The sequence below is a fragment of the Myotis nattereri genome (assembly GCF_964212035.1).
Source record: "Myotis nattereri genome assembly, chromosome: 17".
NCBI classification, from domain to species: domain Eukaryota; kingdom Metazoa; phylum Chordata; class Mammalia; order Chiroptera; family Vespertilionidae; genus Myotis; species Myotis nattereri.
Genome location: NC_138092.1, coordinates 51,865,445 through 51,884,668, shown reverse-complemented (window position 1 = coordinate 51,884,668; position 19,224 = coordinate 51,865,445). Strand labels below are relative to the sequence as shown.

Below are 19,224 nucleotides of genomic sequence, written 5' to 3'. Positions count from 1 at the left end.
GACCCCCAGAGGAGGCAGCCAATCCGTGCTTCACCCTCACATCCATGTTTCTCTCTCCCCCATGCTTCCTCTCTCACTAAAAACCAATTTTAAAAAAAGGAGGTTTACATGTTTGTATGGAAAATAATAAACTGTGTTTCACACACACAACTGTAGGCCTACTTTGGCCCCACCCTGTATATCCGTAAAGACCTTTTTTTCCCTACTTCAATTACCCATCACTATTGGAAATTTAAGTAAAGGCCATTTTTATGTTGTCCAGATCAAATCAAATTAAAAATAAGAGAGGTATGAGCATCTGTTCAGAGAGGCAAAATTTTCTTGAATCTACAGCCATGTTGTGTTAATATATAGATTAGATTTGATCATACCGATTTAAACTTTGCATAATTGTCTGCAGAGATCTTAAGAAGTTCACAATCTTCTTCTGTCACCACTGAGGACACCATTCGGTCCGACTGAATCTGAGCTGTGACATCCAGGGTCCCAAAGGTGCTCCATGGTCTAAGCTATAAGAAACCACAGGCAACTTAAAGTTCATATCACTGGCAACATGAGCAGAGCAGTGAGACGCCTAGGATGGGGGGAGATGCCAGGGAGAGAGGCAGGGAGAGAAATGCAGGGGGTGGGGGAAGATGTAGGGAGAGAAATGCAGGGGGGTGGGGCGAGATGCAAGGAGTGCACCTCCAGGAGGGAAGGGGTCAAAGCAACCAAATGGGTGTCAGGCTTCTGCCCAATGTCACTCCCCAAATCGAGAAAAATTTCCACTGTTTTCAGAACATGAAGGAAACAGCTTAGGACATTATTCTGTGTCTTTGCTAAACATTAAGTCTTTGAAATACAGCCATAGTAATGTAATCCATTCATTTTTCATTGCTGTGTGACTAGACTCGTTATGTATTCATTCTTTTGTTGCTGGACATGTGTTGTTAGTGGTAGTTGGCTACAAAACGATGACATGGACATTAGCGTACATGTCTCCTCATTTCATACATGACTATTTTTCTGAGACACATGCCTAGGGGAGCACTTGCTGGGCTACAGACGTGTCCGCAGCTCAGCATCTGATAGATGTTTTCTGAGAGCAAGTTCTAACTCATCCCCCTTCCCAGAGCATCAAGGCAGGCAGTGGCTGCTTCTGTGCAGCTTCTCCAACACTGCGTGTTGCCTAATCCTATATAATAAAGAGGTAATATGCAAATAGTCATCACACCATCATATGTAACCACTGATCAGTAGGAGGCCGGGGCAGCCAGCTAAGAGCAGTGGAGAGCTACAGGAGGGTGGGGCGGAGAGCTATGGGCAGAGAGCTATGGGCGGTGGGCGGGGCAGCCAGCTGAGGCAAGCCGCAAGGAGCTACTTGCGCACAGATTCGTGCGCAGGGCGTGCAGTCTTTAATGTTTTCCCACTCGATGGCAAGTACTATGATTGATTGCACCTTTTGTTATTTATTTACATTTATTTTTAAATGTAAAAATTGCCTACTGCATGTTTCCTGGATTGCTAGTGGTGGAGTGACTGCCTTTGCCTGTGCCAACTCCTTTACACATAGGATCTCCTCTGTAAAGGCTGTTTCTGTGGTCAGTGTATTTCCTGTTACACCTGTGGATCGTCATGGGTTCCAGGTAATGATCCTTGGCCACCTGTGAACGTTAAAGTATCATCACCTGATATGTGCCTGTCTTTTCATTACTTACGGTACCAAACAAATATCCTTACAGTTTACTTCTAAAAGAACCTCGTTTTACAAGCTTTTGCTTTCATGACATCATGAAGAAATTCTGCCATGTATTCTAAAATATTTGAGTTCATTCTTTTTACAATTAAACTTCTGACCCCACTTTGATGTTTCTGTGCAACGTGAAATAAGCATCCAGTTTTAAATTTTCTGTTCACGTAGACACCGACTGCCTTAGCGCCTGTGAGCACACCATCCCATCACCTTCCCATGTTCGTTATAGCGGTGTCTCCCACCGAGAGGGCACGCATCTGCTGGGCTAACTCTCGCGTCTGTGAGGCTCATTTTGACCCTCTGACTGCCTCTCTTTGGCCATAACAACTTAAAATGAAGTCTTCCTGTCCATGAACATAGTGCAACTGCATGTGAGCCTTTCCTAAGATGAAATGTAAAATGTTGTGTGAAAAGTATTGTAACATTTTTATTACTTTTAAGTAATTGATACTTTGTGTAGCTATGTAAATAGTATCATTTTATTAAGGATATTTCTGATTATTACCTATACTTCTGTTAATTCTTGATTATCAAATCAACAATGTATTTATAAAAGTATCTTATTGTTTTTAGTTAATTTCCTTAGTGGTTTCCATTTAGAGAAGAGGCTGGCTAACTTTTTTTATAACAGACTAGAAAGCAAATATTCGCACTTTTCAAGCCATATGGTCTCTGTCACAACCACTCAACTCTGCTATTTAGAGTAAAAGCAGTTAAAACAGTATATAACCAACGGGGGGCAGGGGGTCGTGTCCTAATAAAACTGTATTTACAACAACAGGCTGTCATCCATGTTTTGCCCAAGGGTTCAAGTTTGCCAGCCTTGGATCTAGAACTTCACTCATCAAGTTCCCATATTCTCTATTATTTATGTCTTCATTTAAAAATATATAATCATACCAGAATATGTATGAAAATGATCTCTAATATTTAACATACAATAGTAATATTTTATATAGCATATCATATGGTATCATAAAAGAATATTACTAAAGTATGTTTTTGTGTAATTTGAATTTTAAAAAATTAGAGTGTCCATGTTTTTAAATGATATATTCCCTCCTGTCATAGCCTGCTGCTCCTTGTAAATGTTTCACATCTAATTTTCTTTGGCCTCAGAAATTAGGTTTGGAGGCTTGGTATATTTATATGTTAAATATAAGTAAACTGCATTATGTAGAATCTATTAAGTGCTTTGAGGAGGAAAGAATAAAGCTTGGGAACTTTGCTGGTCTCGGTAAAATGTACTGAGCCTGCTGTGAAAGCCTTTGGTCAATCACGGCTAATAGTAGAAGGAAAGGACTCCTTCGAAACTCACTCGTTAGGTGAGATATGACTATACGTAAGTACAGTGGAGATCCTCTGGGAAAACAGTTACATCCCTGAGCTTATCTGGGAACAAGTGTGTGTGTGTGTGTGTGTGTGTGTGTGCGTGTGTGTGTGTGTGTGTGTAGTTACATGTTGCTAGAGGAAAGTCTTAGTCATCTCTTTAAGAAATTGTCACCATCTAGAACCCATTCAGTGAAGGCTTACTAAACCCTTCAATAAACGTTTTCTTACTGATTTTGAATAATAGTCAGGGCTACATTTTTTCCAGTTTGATTTAGGCAGATAGATTTGTGAAAATGGGTAAAAGTAGTGTCTTTAAAAATTCTTTACACAAAAGAGCCACAAAAGTTAATTTTCAATATTATGATACACACATACACACACACACATGTGGCTTTCACACATGACCAGCTCAGAACAGAGAACTGTGGTCATCACAGCTGATGAGGACACTCTGTGCATGTGGACAGTCTCCGACTTGCAACAGTTAGACCCATGGTTTTTCAACTTTATGGAGATGCAAAAGCGATTACACATCCAGTGGGAACGTACTTTGAATCTTAATCTTCCCCAGGATAGCGTTACATGGATAATCCATGCCATGAGGCTGGGCAGCACCAACAAGATGATTTTGTCCAACTGGAAGCTAATCCGGGTGCCCTGAGCACGTTTAAGTAGGTGAGGCTACACAGTGGCGTTCGGTAGGTCAGGTGCATTGAATCCATTTTCAACTCATGATGGCTTTATAGGGACATAACCCCCTCGTAACTCAAGAAGTACCTGTGTCGACATTATTTGTCATTGAAGAAAGACATCAGGGTCTGCTCTAGCTCATTAATGCCACCATGGTTCCAATCACACATTTCAGGTGATATCATACAATGAACACATGTAAAAGGGGCCACTTAAGCCAAAGAAGTTTATTCCCCAATCAACATGGGGCCTGGTTCTCTGACTTGTGGTTCCCACAATGGCTGTGTTAGTCCCCCTCATCAGAGCATTAAACCAAAGCTGGCAGCTGCGCTTCTATCCATGCCCACCGCATCGCCATCCTCTCCAAGGCCACGACGAGTTTTTATTTCAGTAATAAACACATAGGTAAGTGTTCAAAATGTCAGTGGAACTGAAATGACCTTAAGGAAAGTGCCAAAATATAGGCATTTATCTTAAAGTATTGTAAAATTGTAGATACTGAAGTGGTGTATTTTATGATGGCCTATCTCACCTGGGAGACCACGCTGAAAGTTATCATCCTGCCTTTGACCAGGGCATATGTTAATGGGATTCTTAAAAGCAGGGGAAGAAGATAAAAGAATAAAATCTGCCACTGGAAGTAATGCTGTCAAAGAGGGAGCCGAGGCTGCGTCGGAATGCCCAGCCATCCTGCTTCTAGGTTCTTTTCATCGTTTCATAATCTAATGAAAGCACAGTGCTCAGCCATCCTGGACCCTGTGCTTAGGGAAGAATTTGTTAGGGACAAAGCATAATTCTTGCCATCAAGATAGAGAAAAGCACAACTTCCAACCTGTGGCACTGCACTTACAACCTTTTCCCTGTGGCAGTAACTGACGGGGGGACACACCAGTCACAGAGGAAAGGTGGGCCGGGCTCACGCCTAGCCCCATAAAACAAAAAGAATATGCTTGGTCACTCTAGTATCGCTGCACTCAGGTACATCTCAAATAGCTGGTGGTTTAATTTCAACTGTTTCCAAAGGGAAAACACTGGTACAGTAAGAAAGCACTATTACAAAGAAATTGGGATTGAATTGAAATGTCAAAATGCACTTGAATAAAACACGAGGCTGTCTGTTGCTCGAACAAGTGGGAAGAATCAAATAACTCTCAGGGAAGTCAAAACAATGGACTGGAGGAGCTTCCAGCAAAACAGACAACCAACCTCAAAGAAGTCATTGCTCTGATGTGTTTTCACGAGATGTCAAGAATCTCAAAAGAGCACTTGAAAGATTTACGGTGCTGGTGGAGAGAAAATATGCTTCATTGAACCAAATAAAAATCATTGTTGTTGTTGTTTTTTCAAAATTACTGATCTTTAGGCAATAGAATGTTGGTACTCAAAACTCTTGGCGCAAAGAGAGCAAGAAGGGATGGATGTTTGAGAGGACGGGAGCTCTCATGGAGCCCCGCAGTGCGGACACTGTAGCGGCCTCAGAAGGAGGCAGGGAACCCACACAGCCACAGCTGGTTGTGGAAGAGCAGCCAGGATGCTGAGATTCAAAACACTCATGCATGTGGTTGTCCAAGTAATTGTTTTCCTCACATGGACAAGAGTATAGTCATCTTAATTAAAATTGTGTTTATAGTTATTGATCTTATTCTACTAAAATAGATGCTTTATAGCCACGTTAACCTTGCAGCATCAGTCTCTTTTGTCTTATTCTACTTAATCTATACAATAAAAGCCCAGTGATCATTAAGGCGGTATGACCAGAATGAACAGTTGATATGATGTGCACTGACCACCAGGGGGAAGATGCTCATTGCAGGAGCTGCACTCTGGTGGTCAGTGCACTCCCACAGGGGGAGCACAGCTCAGCCAGAAGCTGACTCACAGCTGGTGAGTGCGGTGGCAGTGGCAGGAGCCTCTCCCACCTCCACGGCAGCACTAAGGAGCAGCAAGCCAAGTGTTAAGGAGCAACAAGCAGGCTGACGGTAAGGAGTAAAGGGTCCCAGACTGCGAGAGGTCACAGGCCGGGCTGAGGGACCCTTCCCTCTCCAGTGTACAAATTTTGTGCACCAGACCTCTAGTAAAGAAATAAAATACTTCCTGATCCTAGGCACCACACTCAGACTTTACAAAATGGGCTCCCTGATTTTTTATAACAACTCCAAGAAATGAGTTCCCTTATTGGCTTGGTCACTGACCAGCTGTGTGACCTTGGTTAAGTTCCTTAGCCTCCTGAGTCCATTGTCATCATTTTTAAAATGAGGATGGTAACCTTCACTGTTCCTTCTCTGATGCTCTTCCTTTCTTCTATGTACATCCGACTTTGTTACCTATAGCATTTCCTTTCTCTCTAAAGAATTTATTTTAACATTTATTGCAAGGCAGGTATACCAGCAACAGATTCTCTCAATTTTTTAAAATATATTTTTATTGATTTCAGAGAGAGGAAGGGAGAGGGAGAGATAGAAACATCAAAGATGAGAATCACTGACCGGCTGCCTCCTGCACACCCCTTACTGGAGATCAAGCCCACAACCCCCATATGTGCCCTTGACTGGGACCCTTCAGTCCACATGCCAATGCTCTATCCCCTGAACCAAACCAGCAAAGGCTCTCAATTTTTATTTGTTTGAGAAAGACTTACTCCCCCTTCACTTTTGAAGTGAATTCTAGGTTGGTGGATTTTTTCTTTCAACACATTAAATATTTCACTAGAAAGGCAGGGCACTGGCACACACATCCACCTCTAGGCCTGAGAAGAGAGAACCCAAAGGAGAGCTGTGTGGGGAGGACCATGTGACAGGAGCTGGGACATTAGGGGACAGAATCAGCCCCTGACCTCCTCCCTCCTGCCTCATGCCATTCTCCGCTGGTGCTGTCCCTGGGTGGATCCAGCCACAGGCCAGTGGGCAAACAAACCCTCCAACTTAATGCCTACAATCTGGCCCTGGGGTGAAGGGCAGAGCAAAGAAGGATGGCAAGTGTCTCCATGAACAAGGGCCAGGAGAATTTACAGACTTGATGGCCTTCTCGTTTTTAGTGCTGAGACTGTCCTTGGAACTGGACCAGCCCAATCTTTCTAATTTCTCTCTCTTCTCTTTTTCTTCTCTAGACTTGCCTTTTATTCATTTACCACTGATCTCCCCAAACTTCACATTTGCCACTTGTTTGCTCATTTTCATTGTGAAATCATTGCTTAAAAAGAGGTTTCCTCACAAAAAAATGTATGTGCCTTTTACCTTCCTTTTGTCAAATTTTTCCTGTCCTTTGAAGTGACCAACCCCCCTTCTCCACAGATATTATCTGACACTCAGCCAAGGTGATCCCCCCAATGCTGAAACCCCATAGAACATTTTGTCCCAGTCACTTAGCACTACAATAGAGACCAGCTCACATTGTCATCTAGTCTGTATGTGTACATGCATTCAGCCCCAACTTGATTGCAAACTCTTTAGAGGCAAGAAAAAACTGCTCTGAGTTTCACATCCCCCATAACTTCTAATGAGGCTTTTATAAACAGTGCACACTAGACCTCAAATTTGAGAGCAGAAACCATGTCAAATTCAATTTTGCTTCCCCAGTACTTGGCAGTCAACACATAACACTGAGTGAGTAACGACTTAAGGTTTTATGAATTGATTATATTAAAATAACCAGTGAAAGTATGTTCTTTTACTAATTTACTAGAGACCCAGTGCATGAAATTCATGCACTTGGGTGAGGGGGCGTCCCCAGCCCAGCCTGAACCCTCTCGCAGTCCAGAGCCCTCAGGGGATGTCTGGATGACGGCTTAGGCGCACGACTGGCTTCTGGCTGGGAGGCGCTCCCCCTGTGGGAGTTCAATGACCACCAGGGGGCAGCTTCTGCATTGAGTATCTGCCCCCTAGTGGTCACTGCACATCATAGTGACCGGTCGTTCTGCTGTTTGGTTGATTTGCATATTAGCCTTTTATTATATAGGATTCTCTAAGTCAATTAATGAATTGCTCCTCTGATTATAAAGAAGTTTACAGTCTGGATATAAAATTGTCTTTCTTCATGAAATATAATCATTGAAATAAAAACATAATTGATTTTGAGTAATGTTAACAAAACATTACTAACAAAATATTGAAAGTCAATTATTATTGTTTAATGTTAAATAGTCAACCAACTTCATAGAATTGGAGATAAAAGAAAAGTACTATTTTTTTCATGTTTCAGCAAACACTGAAAGGATGAAAACATTTCCGTTTCTCGTATAGGACCCAGCATATCTTGAACCACCATTGAACCATCTATACTAATAATAGAGGAATATTCAAATTGTCCAGGACACCGTCACTGTAACAACTGAACAGCAGGATTCATGGAGCGACCAGGCCTGCAGGGATGCAGTTGAGGGCAACCAGGCCAGCAAGGGGGCAGTTGGGGGTGACCAGGCCAGCAGGCGTGTGGACAGTGAGGAGCAACTGGGCTGGCAGGGGGGAAGTTGGGGCAACCAGGCCAGTGGGGGGGAGGGGAAGTTAGGGATGACAAGGCCGGCAGACAGAGGTGGTTAGGGGTGATCAGGTTGGCAGGGGGGACAGTTAGGAGCCAGCAATCCCAGATTGTGAGAGGGATGGCCGACTGCTGGTTTGTGAGAGGGATTGTGAGAGGGATGTCCTACTGCTAGTTTAGGCCCAATCCCTGGGAAAGGGTGCACAAATTTCATGCACCAGACCCCTAGTATTTATCATAATGATGAATATAACTGTGGATATAACAACATCAAAAATAGAAATGTGTCAGAAGGGACACGATGGACTTAATCTAAATGACTGTGTTTGTTGCTCCATCAAAAACACATCACCATCAATTTTTGTGGGAATATATGAATCTGCTCATCACATTTGCAATCAAGGTGGACTCCACAATGTTTTTCAAATCCACCTACTCTCACCCCTTGAAAAATACTTTCTTCACCCCTGGCCAGTGAGGCGAAATTGGTTGGGCACCATCCCCTGCACAGAAATGTTGCCTGGGTTTCCCACTCGATCCCCAGTAGAGGGCGTGCAGGAGGCAGCTGATAGATGTCCGTTCTCACATCAATATTTCTCTCTTTCTTCCTTTCTCTCTCTCTAACAATCAATATAAAGATGTTTAAAATAATACTTTCTTCAAAGACACCTTACTCAGAAATATCATATTAAAAAGATAAACACGGAGGAGTTATTTTCGTAAGAGATGGTGCCTGAGAGCCAGTCAGTGTAGGGGGCAGTCAGTCTTCTACCAAAGTGACTAGAGGTAAAATGAGAAAATCAGTGAGGACACATTTGCAGGCATCTGCCATTGAGTCGTGAACACCACAGCCTTGGGGAAGAATAAACACTCAGTTGTTCGCAAACTGGAGGGGCCAATGCAATTTCTAAAGAAGGTTGTCACATTAAAAAAGTACCAGCCATGTTCAATACTCAAAATATCGGGCAGACGCCACCACAAAACCAGGGAAGCGAGATCACACTCATGGTCTCGAGGGCCCTGTTTACGTTTTATAGAGAGCTTTGCCGATCTGCAGATGTTGCACTAACTCCTGAGAATTTTGTGTCAGAAACACATTTATCTACTTATCTCCTCAAGAGCGCGTCCTCACTGCGGCCTCACTTGCTCAAACAAGCCTGACTTTGTTCAGGCTTCAGGCTGAAGGGTGACCAGCGATCATGGACTAAGCCCTTAGGGCTGAGGCTTGATTTCTCTAAGCCAACAATGGCTATCCCTTCACTTCTGTCAATGCTGAGTTGAAAGGTAGACCACCATCGTCCATTCTGGAAGCCATAAGAAATACAGGAGATGAGTGACTTACAGAGATGAAATGCCTGGGATGGTGATGACTGAGGGTGAATCTGAGGAGAAAGGCAGCATTCTAAGGCTGGCCCTAAGGGAACCAATCCCTGAGCCGTCTGTCTCCAGACTTCCTTTATGTGGCATAACATACTTATTGCTTAAAACCATTACTGATATGGGCTTTAGATTACACACATTCTAAACCCTCTTAATGTTAACAGAGGGTAAGACCAAACTCTCTAACCAAGTTTCATGAAACAAATTCCAACTGTAAGAAAAAAATTTCCTGTCTTTCAAAAATGGAGACCATACTCAAAGTCTACATAACTGTCAAAAATTCTGACAGTTATTGGCATCATCAAGTTCACTGATAGCTGCACTAAAAGCTTCCCAGTCACACTCTGATCAATGACAGAGGTGGAGAAATGATGACTTGGGAAATGAAAGCCCGTAAATGAGCTTACTGCAGAAGTAGTGGGAAAATTACTAATGGAACAGGCTGCCTGGTGCCTTTACCCTCATCATTTCACATTCTGTCTGGTAGAAAAATTAAAAAACAGAATAGTCATTATAAAAAAAAAAATAAAGAATTGCAACATTAAGGCAGGAGTTCTGGAGAAGTTTCTGGAGATGAAGCAGGCTGTAAGGTAAAGCAAACCTATAGCTATGAGACATCAGTCCAAGAATCTGCTAGGCTTTCAAAAATTTTACCTGAACAATTATATTTATGTAAGAGTGATCCTTACAAATGAGAGATGGATTTTGGGAGAAACACGTATATGCCTGAGGGACAGTGGCAGCTGAGACACTTTCTCCTGCTTAATTCTCTGATGAGAAAACTCATTTTTACAAAAATGAAAGCACAACCTTGGAGACGTGAGACGATACAGGTGATTGCGTGGTGTGGTGTTGAGTGTGGGGGGACTTATTGTTAACAGTTTTGGGAGGGGTGAGATCACGTGACAGATACCTGGCAGGGGAGTTGCTTTCCTAATCCTATCAAGACCTTTGGGTGAAGGTCTGCGATTGATTGTCGAGCCGCTTGAAGGACATGGGAGAGTAGACTATGCCAAAGACCTCAGCACAAGGGAGGGAACACCCTTTGAGGTAGAATAAATTTGAGTCCTGGAAAATATTAAACAAGAATGTGACTTTAGTGATTATGATGTATCCATGCAGGTTCATCAACAGCAGCAAATGCACGACTCCTATGAGGACGATTCCTGCGGGGAGGCTGATAGTGGGGAGGCTGTGCATGTGTGGGGTCAGGGTACCTTGAAAATTATGCTGCAGTGAACACGAGGTGCATATATCTTTTCAAGTTAGTGATCCTATTTTCTATTTTCTTCAGATAAATACCCAAAAGTGGAATTGCTCAATCATATGGGAGTTCTATTTTCAGTTTTTAAATAATCTGCATACTGTTTTCCATAGTGGCTGCACCACCTGACATCCCCACAAGTGCCTGAGGGTTCCCTTTCTTCACATCCTCACCAGGACTTGTTTTTGATAATAACTTTTGTGTCAGATTCAAAAAATAATAATCTCAAGACCTATGTCAAGGAGCTTACCACCTAGTTTTATGTTTTCAAATCTTTAATCCATTTTGAGTTAATTTTTGTGTGTGGTATAATATAGTTTCATTCTTTTGCATGTGGCTGTCCAGTTTTTCCAACATCATTAATTGAAAATACTACATATTCCTGTTGTATATTCCTGGCCCCTTTGTCATAAGCTAAGTGACCAATTTTCATGAGTTTATTTCTGGGCTTTTTGTTATGTTCCACTTGTCTATGTGTCTGTTTAATCCACTATATTTCAAGTATTATCTATAATAATAAAAGTATAATATGCTAATTAGACCAGACAGCCAAATGACCTTCCAGACGTCATTCCAGATGTCCTAAGCCACAGTGGCAGAGGCCAAGTCAGAGGCAGTTATGGGCAATCAGGCAGGCAGGTGAGCAGTTAGGGGAAATCAGGCAAGCAGATGAGTGGTTAGGGGTGATCAGGCAGGCAGGCGAGCAGTTAGGGGCATCAGACAGGCAGGCAGAGTGGTTAGGGGCAATCAGGAAGGTAGGCAGAGGCAGTTAGGGGCAATCAGGCAGGCAGGCAGAGTGCTTAGGGGCAATCAGGCAGATAGGTAGAGGCAATTAGGGGTGGTCAGGCAGGCAGGTGAGCAGTTAGGGGCGATCAGGCAGGCAGGCAGAGGCGGTTAGGGCCAATTAGGCTGGCAGGAGAGTGGTTAGGGGCAATCAGGCAGGCAGGCAGGCGAGTGGTTAGGAGCCAGTGGTTCTGGATTATGAGAGGGATCCCCCAGGGGGATCTGGCCTAAACCAGCAGTCGGACATCCCCATAGGGGTCCAGGATTGCAAGAGAGTGCAGGCCGAGCTGAAGGACAGCCCCCATTCCCTGCTCCCCCCTCCCACTCCCCCGTGCACAAGTTTCATGCACCAGGCCTCTATAATATAGCTTGAAATCAGGGAGCATGATGCCTCCAGCTTTGTTCTTTCTCAAGATTGTTTTGCATATTTGTGGTTTTTGTTTTTATGGTTCCATATAAGTTTTAGGATTATTTATTGTACATCTTTGGAAAATGCCATTGTAATGTTTTAAATCTTTATTGTTGAAACTATTCATATGTCTCCTTTTTCCCCCATTGACCTCTTCTAGCCCCCCTCCACCTCTCACCACAGGCCTTCACCACCCTATTGTCAGTGAACATGGGTCACGCATATATGCATACAAGTTCTTTGATTGATCTAATGAATAAAATAAACTGATGAACAAAATAGGTCCAGAGACATAGACGCACAGAACAGACTGTGGAACCTGAGAGCGAAGGCAGGGGAGGGTGGGAAGGTGGGAAGAGATCAACCAAAGATCAACCAAAAAATGCCATTGTAATTTTGATAGGGATTACACTGAATATGTAGATTGCTTTGGGGAGTATGGACATTGTAACAATATCCATTCTTCCACTACGAACACAAAATATTTTTCCATTAATTTGTGTCTTTAGTTTCTTTTATCAATGTCTGATAGTTTTCAATATACAGGTCTTCATCTCCTTAGGTATAATTATTCCTAAGTATAAACAGTATAATTTTTACTTTTCCTCTAATTTATTTTAAAATAGTAGCATCTTTGCTATGACCCAATGTTTATTTTTAGTTATACCTCACATTTAACCTCTATGTGAAAATAAATGGCCACTACATTTAGTAATGATAAGAAATAGTTTCACTACATGAGCCATGATAAGAAATATTTTCATATTGTAAATAAACTATAAACTATATTAATTTTTAAGGACTGGGGAGATAATTAAATGTTAAGTTCTAATTCCATAATTATAGCAGAAAGATTTTTTTATTATCTTTTTAAATGTCTGAATATTCTAATATTTATATTTCATTTTTAAGAACAAAATAATTGTGTGTGTTTTAAACATAGCAGTTAAGATAAAATATATGCAGTACATAAAAGCAGAAACTTTGAATCAATGGAGATTAAATCCTTTATTATTTGCAATTTAATTGAACCAAAACTCATTTCACAATTGTCTTTGATGTTTTGAAAGCTCTGTCTAATTAAATGAAACTAACTGTAATTAAATTTATTCTGATTGAAAGCCCTCAAAGTTCCTGGAGTACCATATTGGGCATTAGAAAAAAAATAAGCTCCCTCATGTCAAGGATGTGACCTTCACACTGGGGTTGGGAGAGAGGTCCAGGAGCAGAGCTGAGACAGCTGCAGAGGGCCTCGGACAGTCCGTGTGTGAGCGAGCCAGGAGCGGGGAGGAATCAGGAGGGCTGGCCTGGAGCGGCCCTGGGCGGAGGGTTTGACGTTCTTTACTGTGGCCACTGAGCTCAGAGAATGGCCCACCAGAAAGCCAAGCAGCACCCGATCTCAGAAATCAGGAGGCAGAGGGTCTGACACCCTGGAGACAAAGGCCCTGCCCGACTGAGGGGACTTGGCCTTTACTCTTCAAAATACCCCAATATTCTGCTTGGCCCAGAACTTACAACTAATCAGAATAAATTTCCATTTGAAATTAGTGGCTGAGTTTTATTCTTGACTTAAGATGAAATTGCTATTCAACTGCCTGATGAAAAAGATGTCTCATTTCTCAAGTTGGAAGAACCATTTATCAATGCCTGTTAAGTTCCCCAAAATTTTCTCCAAATATCTGATAAAACCTGAACTTTACTGGGTAGTATGAGTAAGATCTTCATGGCTCAATTATCCTCACCTAAAAAAGATACAATCTGCACTGTTAATGCAGATTAGAATATCTTGTAGATAAGAGATGGGAAAAAATGGGGTTCCATGGTTGAGTGATTAACTTGCTCAAAATATCTTCACTCCAAATTAAGGCTACACACATGCTGGCGGCAAACTGGTTTTACCCATTCCCATGCCCCACCACCACCACCACCACCCAACCCTCATCCACTCAGCTTGTTATTGACTGACTAGCTAGCAATGGATACAAGGCAATAAAAAGATAATTGAGAGGAGGTTTATTCCTGAAAGATGTAGGAATTAAAGTCCATTTCAACAATTAAATGCATGCAGCCAGCAATTAGAGTATGCGCATGTGCTTATTATCTCCATTTACCCTTATTATCTCTGCTAAATGGTTTCACTGTCATTGGTTCCTTCGGCTCTTTTCTACCCTGAGTCTAACACTGGCTTTCTTAGCCACAATGCCAGGCTCAGTGGACCAGACCCCATCGGAGTATCCAGAGCTCCAGAAAGATCCTGGGTGTTTGTGCTTTGATTTACAGTAACTACCTTGGGAGGTGGAACCATGGCTTCACCTGCTCTGACAGGGAATACATGGTCTAATTATAGATCTCAGACTGAATGCAAATAAATATCATTGTGTTTCCTTTATGCGCTGGTCCTGCTAGCACATGCTTAAACTATCTGATTTATATAAACACAAACCAGGAGCTTAATTACTGTGTCCTGAATGCCCTATAACATCACTCCTGCACCACCGCAGTGATCATACAATTATTCGTCCTTCTTTATGTACCAGGCTTCTATAGTTATTCTTTCAAAAATATGCCACGTATAAATTATTGGGTAAAATACCCTTGTGGGTGTAAGTCAATGTCCATGATTTCAAGTAGAGTCCAAGAAGAACAAGCTCCCTAACCCTCAACCTCAAGACCCTCTGCTCTCCTGCCTGATTTTCTAGCCCGGCCTGCAAAATAGTTTGGCGGAGGGATTTCTCGTTCGCGGCAGAGTTTACTCACTGCACCAGGAATAGCCTGTGACTCCGACTGCGTTTTCCCAGCAGCCCCTGGGAACCACAGTGAGCGCCTTCCCTGACCTGCTCAGTCCTTCCATTTAACCTCTCAGTCTGTCCCCTTATCTACATCCTCCCAAAAGCACCACACTTCCCTTCAGCTCAAACAATGAATTCAGCAACTCATCTATCGGTAACGTATAGCAATCAAAGCAGGCCTTCTTTGAGCCCTTATTTTGTCTTAAGTGCATTCATGGATCATCTGATTCTCAAAGCAGAGTGATGAGAAGGATAGTATTAGTGTTATTACTGCCACTAAATCAATGGCACAGATGAAAGCACACGTGAGCTTCAGAGCCCTTAAGGAGCGTGGCCCAGCCATGGCAGCGACGGCCGCGCCAGGGCTCCAGGTGAGGACTGTCCCAGCGCGCTCTGTGCGCTTTTCTTCTCACCTTTGTTGTTTCCAGTTGCACTTAATTGTTCCTTGCTCTTCGCGGCTCTCTAACTGGAAGATTGTCCCGTCTTGAGAGGGCGCAAGGGTGTTCTACACATCCTGTTAAGCCTCTAAGCATTTGCAAGGCAGACACACATTTCTGTTTGGTAGGTAATGCAGTACCGTTTTGGAGGCCGTGACAAAGCTACAGCAAAACTACACTGTGGGCAGAAAGCACCACCCATTCGCGGGGCTGGCCACACACGGGAACCCTGAGCATGAGGCCGCAGGTGAGGGTCAGTCAAGACCAGGAATGAGGCGGATGCTGCAGCTGAACCACCAACCGAGCTTCCGTGTGGCCTAAGGCCAGTGAATGAGGAGCCAGCAGTTCTGGTGAGTTAGCCAGTGAGGCAGGTGGCCGTGCCATGCACCTGCCTCAGCGGACGGGACCTAGAGGCAAGAAAAGGAGGCGAAGCAGGCTGTCTCCGTGCTGCAGGGAAGCTTGTCCTCCGTGGTGCGGCTCTGGGGCTCCGAGGGGCAGAGGTGCCCACTGGGGAAGAAGAGGAGACCCTGGACCCCACAGGAGCCCCCCCTGACGCAGGAAGACCCGCTGTGAGCATCCGGCCTGGGAGCCGCCCCCAGTGCACCCTCGGGGCAGCGTTTCGGGTGCGAAGCAGGTGCTGACTCTGCCCCGCAGCCAGCCGGGAGCATTCATTCCTCACAGCAGGTAGCGAGATTCTGCACATTTTCCTACTTTGCTCCCGTGGCAGGGGTGGTACCCCTTCCTCTATGGGGCCCACAGGCTGCGCGGAGCAGGGTTGCACTCGCCCAGGTAAGCGTCCCTGACGCCCGGAGGCGGGCCCGGTAGCCACCCCGCGTGTGGAGGAAGCGAGGAAGGAAGCTGCTCCATGGAGACAGCCAGAGGCACAGGAGGCCGCTGGTCCACACGCTGGCGCCAGAGCCGGCCCACCGCGCTCTAGGGCACACGTCTGCGCGTCGGAGACCTTCCTGCCTGGTGTGTAAGTCAGGGTGTAAATCAGCGTCAGCGAAGCAGAGACAAGAGCTCCTCCCGAGCATCTGCCTGCACTGCGAGTCCGGCCGGGAGCAAGGCCGCAGGCGTTTGCAGTCCCCCAGCCCCCAGAGCTGGACTTGGGTCGTGAAGAATGAACGGGGTCCTAGACCGGGGTTTCTCGTGTGTTCTCTCTGCTCAGGGACGCCCGCTTGTTCGCCAGCTGCTGGAGGAAAAGCGGAGAGTGAAGACCCACTGCTGTTTTGGTTCTGTAACGGACACAGCAAAAACGCGAGTGCCGGCAGCAAGCCCAGTAGATGGAGAAAACATCCCCATATACCAGTGGCCCTTTGCTTGCTTGTAAAAATTACAAAATTCTTGTATGCACAAACCTTTGGGAGTCATAATATTTTAATTTTTAAAAGTGCCATTAAACGAATACACAGAAAGGTCAGCTACTAAAACTGGGCAAAGAGCAACATGTTCTATGGGCACAGCTCTCATTACGCAGCGGGCAGAGTCAGCAGCAGGTTCCAGTTGCTAGTGACCTGACATGAATTTAGTGAACAGTCACAGGCTTGTCACTTAGACGAGAACAGAAGCTCTAGTGTTGCTGACAGTTAAAATGCTCTGCCTACTTTTTAAAAAGATTCTATCAGAACTACAAAAACACGAAGAATTTCAGAGCTGACAACCGCCTGCCAGCGGCTGGCAATGCAGCCGCCCCCATGGCACGGCTCCCTGAGCACAGCGGGCCCTGATGGACAGCAGCGCTGCGGCCAGAGCTGGGCGTCCGCCAAGGAGGCGGTGCCGGAGCTGCACCACCTCCCACTCTGGGAGGCTGAGCTGAGGAACTCTAGGAGCCGTGGACAGAGTGACCGGCTGGGGACCAGCAATAACCAGGAGAGAATGGGAAGCGGGAAAATCAACCATCAGCTCAAGGCAGAGCATGGGATCCAAGGTTTCCATGGCAACACAAAGAAAATCTCTTCTCAGTTGAAGACAGGAAAAGCTGAGGACTGGCCCACTGTGTAATCATAAGGACAGCATAGCCCCAGGTAAGGCTGTGGTCACAACCCCACTGAGTGTTCTGTTGAACCTGAAACCTGGGGTAGTGATGTTTAAACCTCGTACATAAAGTGTCCTCCTGGCCATATTACGCTGCAGAATGTGGAGAATGTTCTAGGAACAACGGGTGTTGTCCCAGGTCTCACTCACAGTGGTGCCACAGGGCCATGAGGCCCAACTGGCAGCAATTCCCATGGACCTTCGCTGCACAATTTCCGTGGACAGTTGGCAGAGCCCTCACATGGGTCTCTTGGTCTTGGTGCGAGAGCCAATAGTAAGGAAGATGAGGTAGAAGCCTCTGAAATTGCTCTCTCCCTGCCCTCCTCCACCCCAGCCAAGATCATAAATCAAACCAATATCACAGACCTCAGCAAGATGAGGGACCAAGAGATCCCACTCAGTCCACACCCCCCACGTTCACCCCCCCTCCCTCCCCCCAAAAATAGCCATCTACTTATGGCTCTGGGTGTAACTCTGGGTGTAACATCACGACCTGAGGCGCGACCAACCGGAAGGAAGTCAGTCCTGCAGGGGTTGTCTTGGAAATGTCTGCGCCCTTCCCAAGCTGTTTCCTGGGTGGGCAAGGTTTCAGGCAGGAACCCACCCTCAGAGCATGGACTCACTGTGTCTTGGATTATATTGGCAATAGCTGCACCCTCCCAAGCTGTTTCCTGGGAGGGCGAGGTTTGAGGCAGAAACTGGCCCTTGGAGCGTGGAGGCATATCTTTATAAAGTTTTAATACATTATATTAGAGGTTGTGGTGGTACCGTTTTACCCACAGCATCTACAGGAATTGCTGCAAATTTACTTCTCGGTGGAAGAACCTTTCATTCCCAATATAAATGACCAATTTTGTTAAATGAAACTTCAATTTCTAGACTCTATATAAACAGTGAAGTTGCTAAAACTATTAAAAAGGCCCAACTTCTCATTATTGATGAATGCACTATGGCATCCAGTCATGCTATAAACACCATAGACAGATTACTAAGAGAAATTGTGAATTTAAATGTTGTATTTGGTGGGAAAGTTCTCCTTCTTGGAGGGGATTTTCAACAATGTCTCAGTATTGTACCGCATGCTATGGGATCAGGCATAGTACAAACGAGTTTAAAGTACTGCAATGTTTGGGGATGTTTCAGAAAGCTGTCACTTAAACATGAGATCAGAAGATTTTACTTATAGTAGATGGTTAGGAAAACTTGGAGATGGCAAACTTGATAGCAGTTTTCATTTAGGAATGGATATTATTGAAATCCCCTGTGAAATGATTTATAATGGATCTATTATTGAAGCTACCTTTGGAAATATTATATCTATAGATAATATTAAAAATATATCTACACATGCAATACTTTGTCCAAAAAAATGAGCACGTTCAAAAATTAAACGAAGACATTTTGGATATACTCGATGGAGATTTTCACACATATTTGAGTGATGATTCCATTGCTTCCACAGATGATGCTGAAAAGAAAAATTTTGCCATCGAATTTCTTAATAGTATTACTCCTTCAGGAATGCCGTGTCATAAGTTAAAATTGAAAGTGGTGCAATCATCATGATATTGAGAAATCTTAATAGTAAATGGGATCTTTGTAATGGTACCAGATTTATTATCAAAAGATTATGATCTAACATTATGGAAGCTGAAGTACTGACAAGATCTTCACAGGGAGAGGTTGTTCTGATTCCAATAACTGATTTGTCCCCATCTGACACTGGCCTCCCATTTAAATTAATTCGATGACAGTTTCCCGTGATGCCAGCATTTGCGATGACTATTAATAAATCACAAGGACAAACTCTAGACAGAGTAGGCATATTCCTACCTGAACCTGTTTTTGCACATGGTCAGTTATATTTTGCTTTCTCTAGAGTTCGAAGAGCATGTGACGTT

At 44.1% G+C, this 19,224-nt stretch overlaps 1 protein-coding gene across 1 annotated transcript in view; it reads right to left on the bottom strand.

Annotated features, from left to right (window-relative positions):
* Positions 1 to 365: 365 nt before the first annotated feature.
* The window catches only part of CNBD1 (cyclic nucleotide binding domain containing 1), a gene marked incomplete at its 3' end in the record, with an annotated part of 195,662 nt that continues 176,803 nt past the window's right edge, over positions 366 to 19,224 (bottom strand). Inside the window, exon 8 of the mRNA XM_081111520.1 lies at positions 366 to 509. Within this exon, the coding sequence (XP_080967646.1) occupies positions 366 to 509 (144 nt within the window). The remainder of the gene's footprint in view (positions 510 to 19,224) is intronic.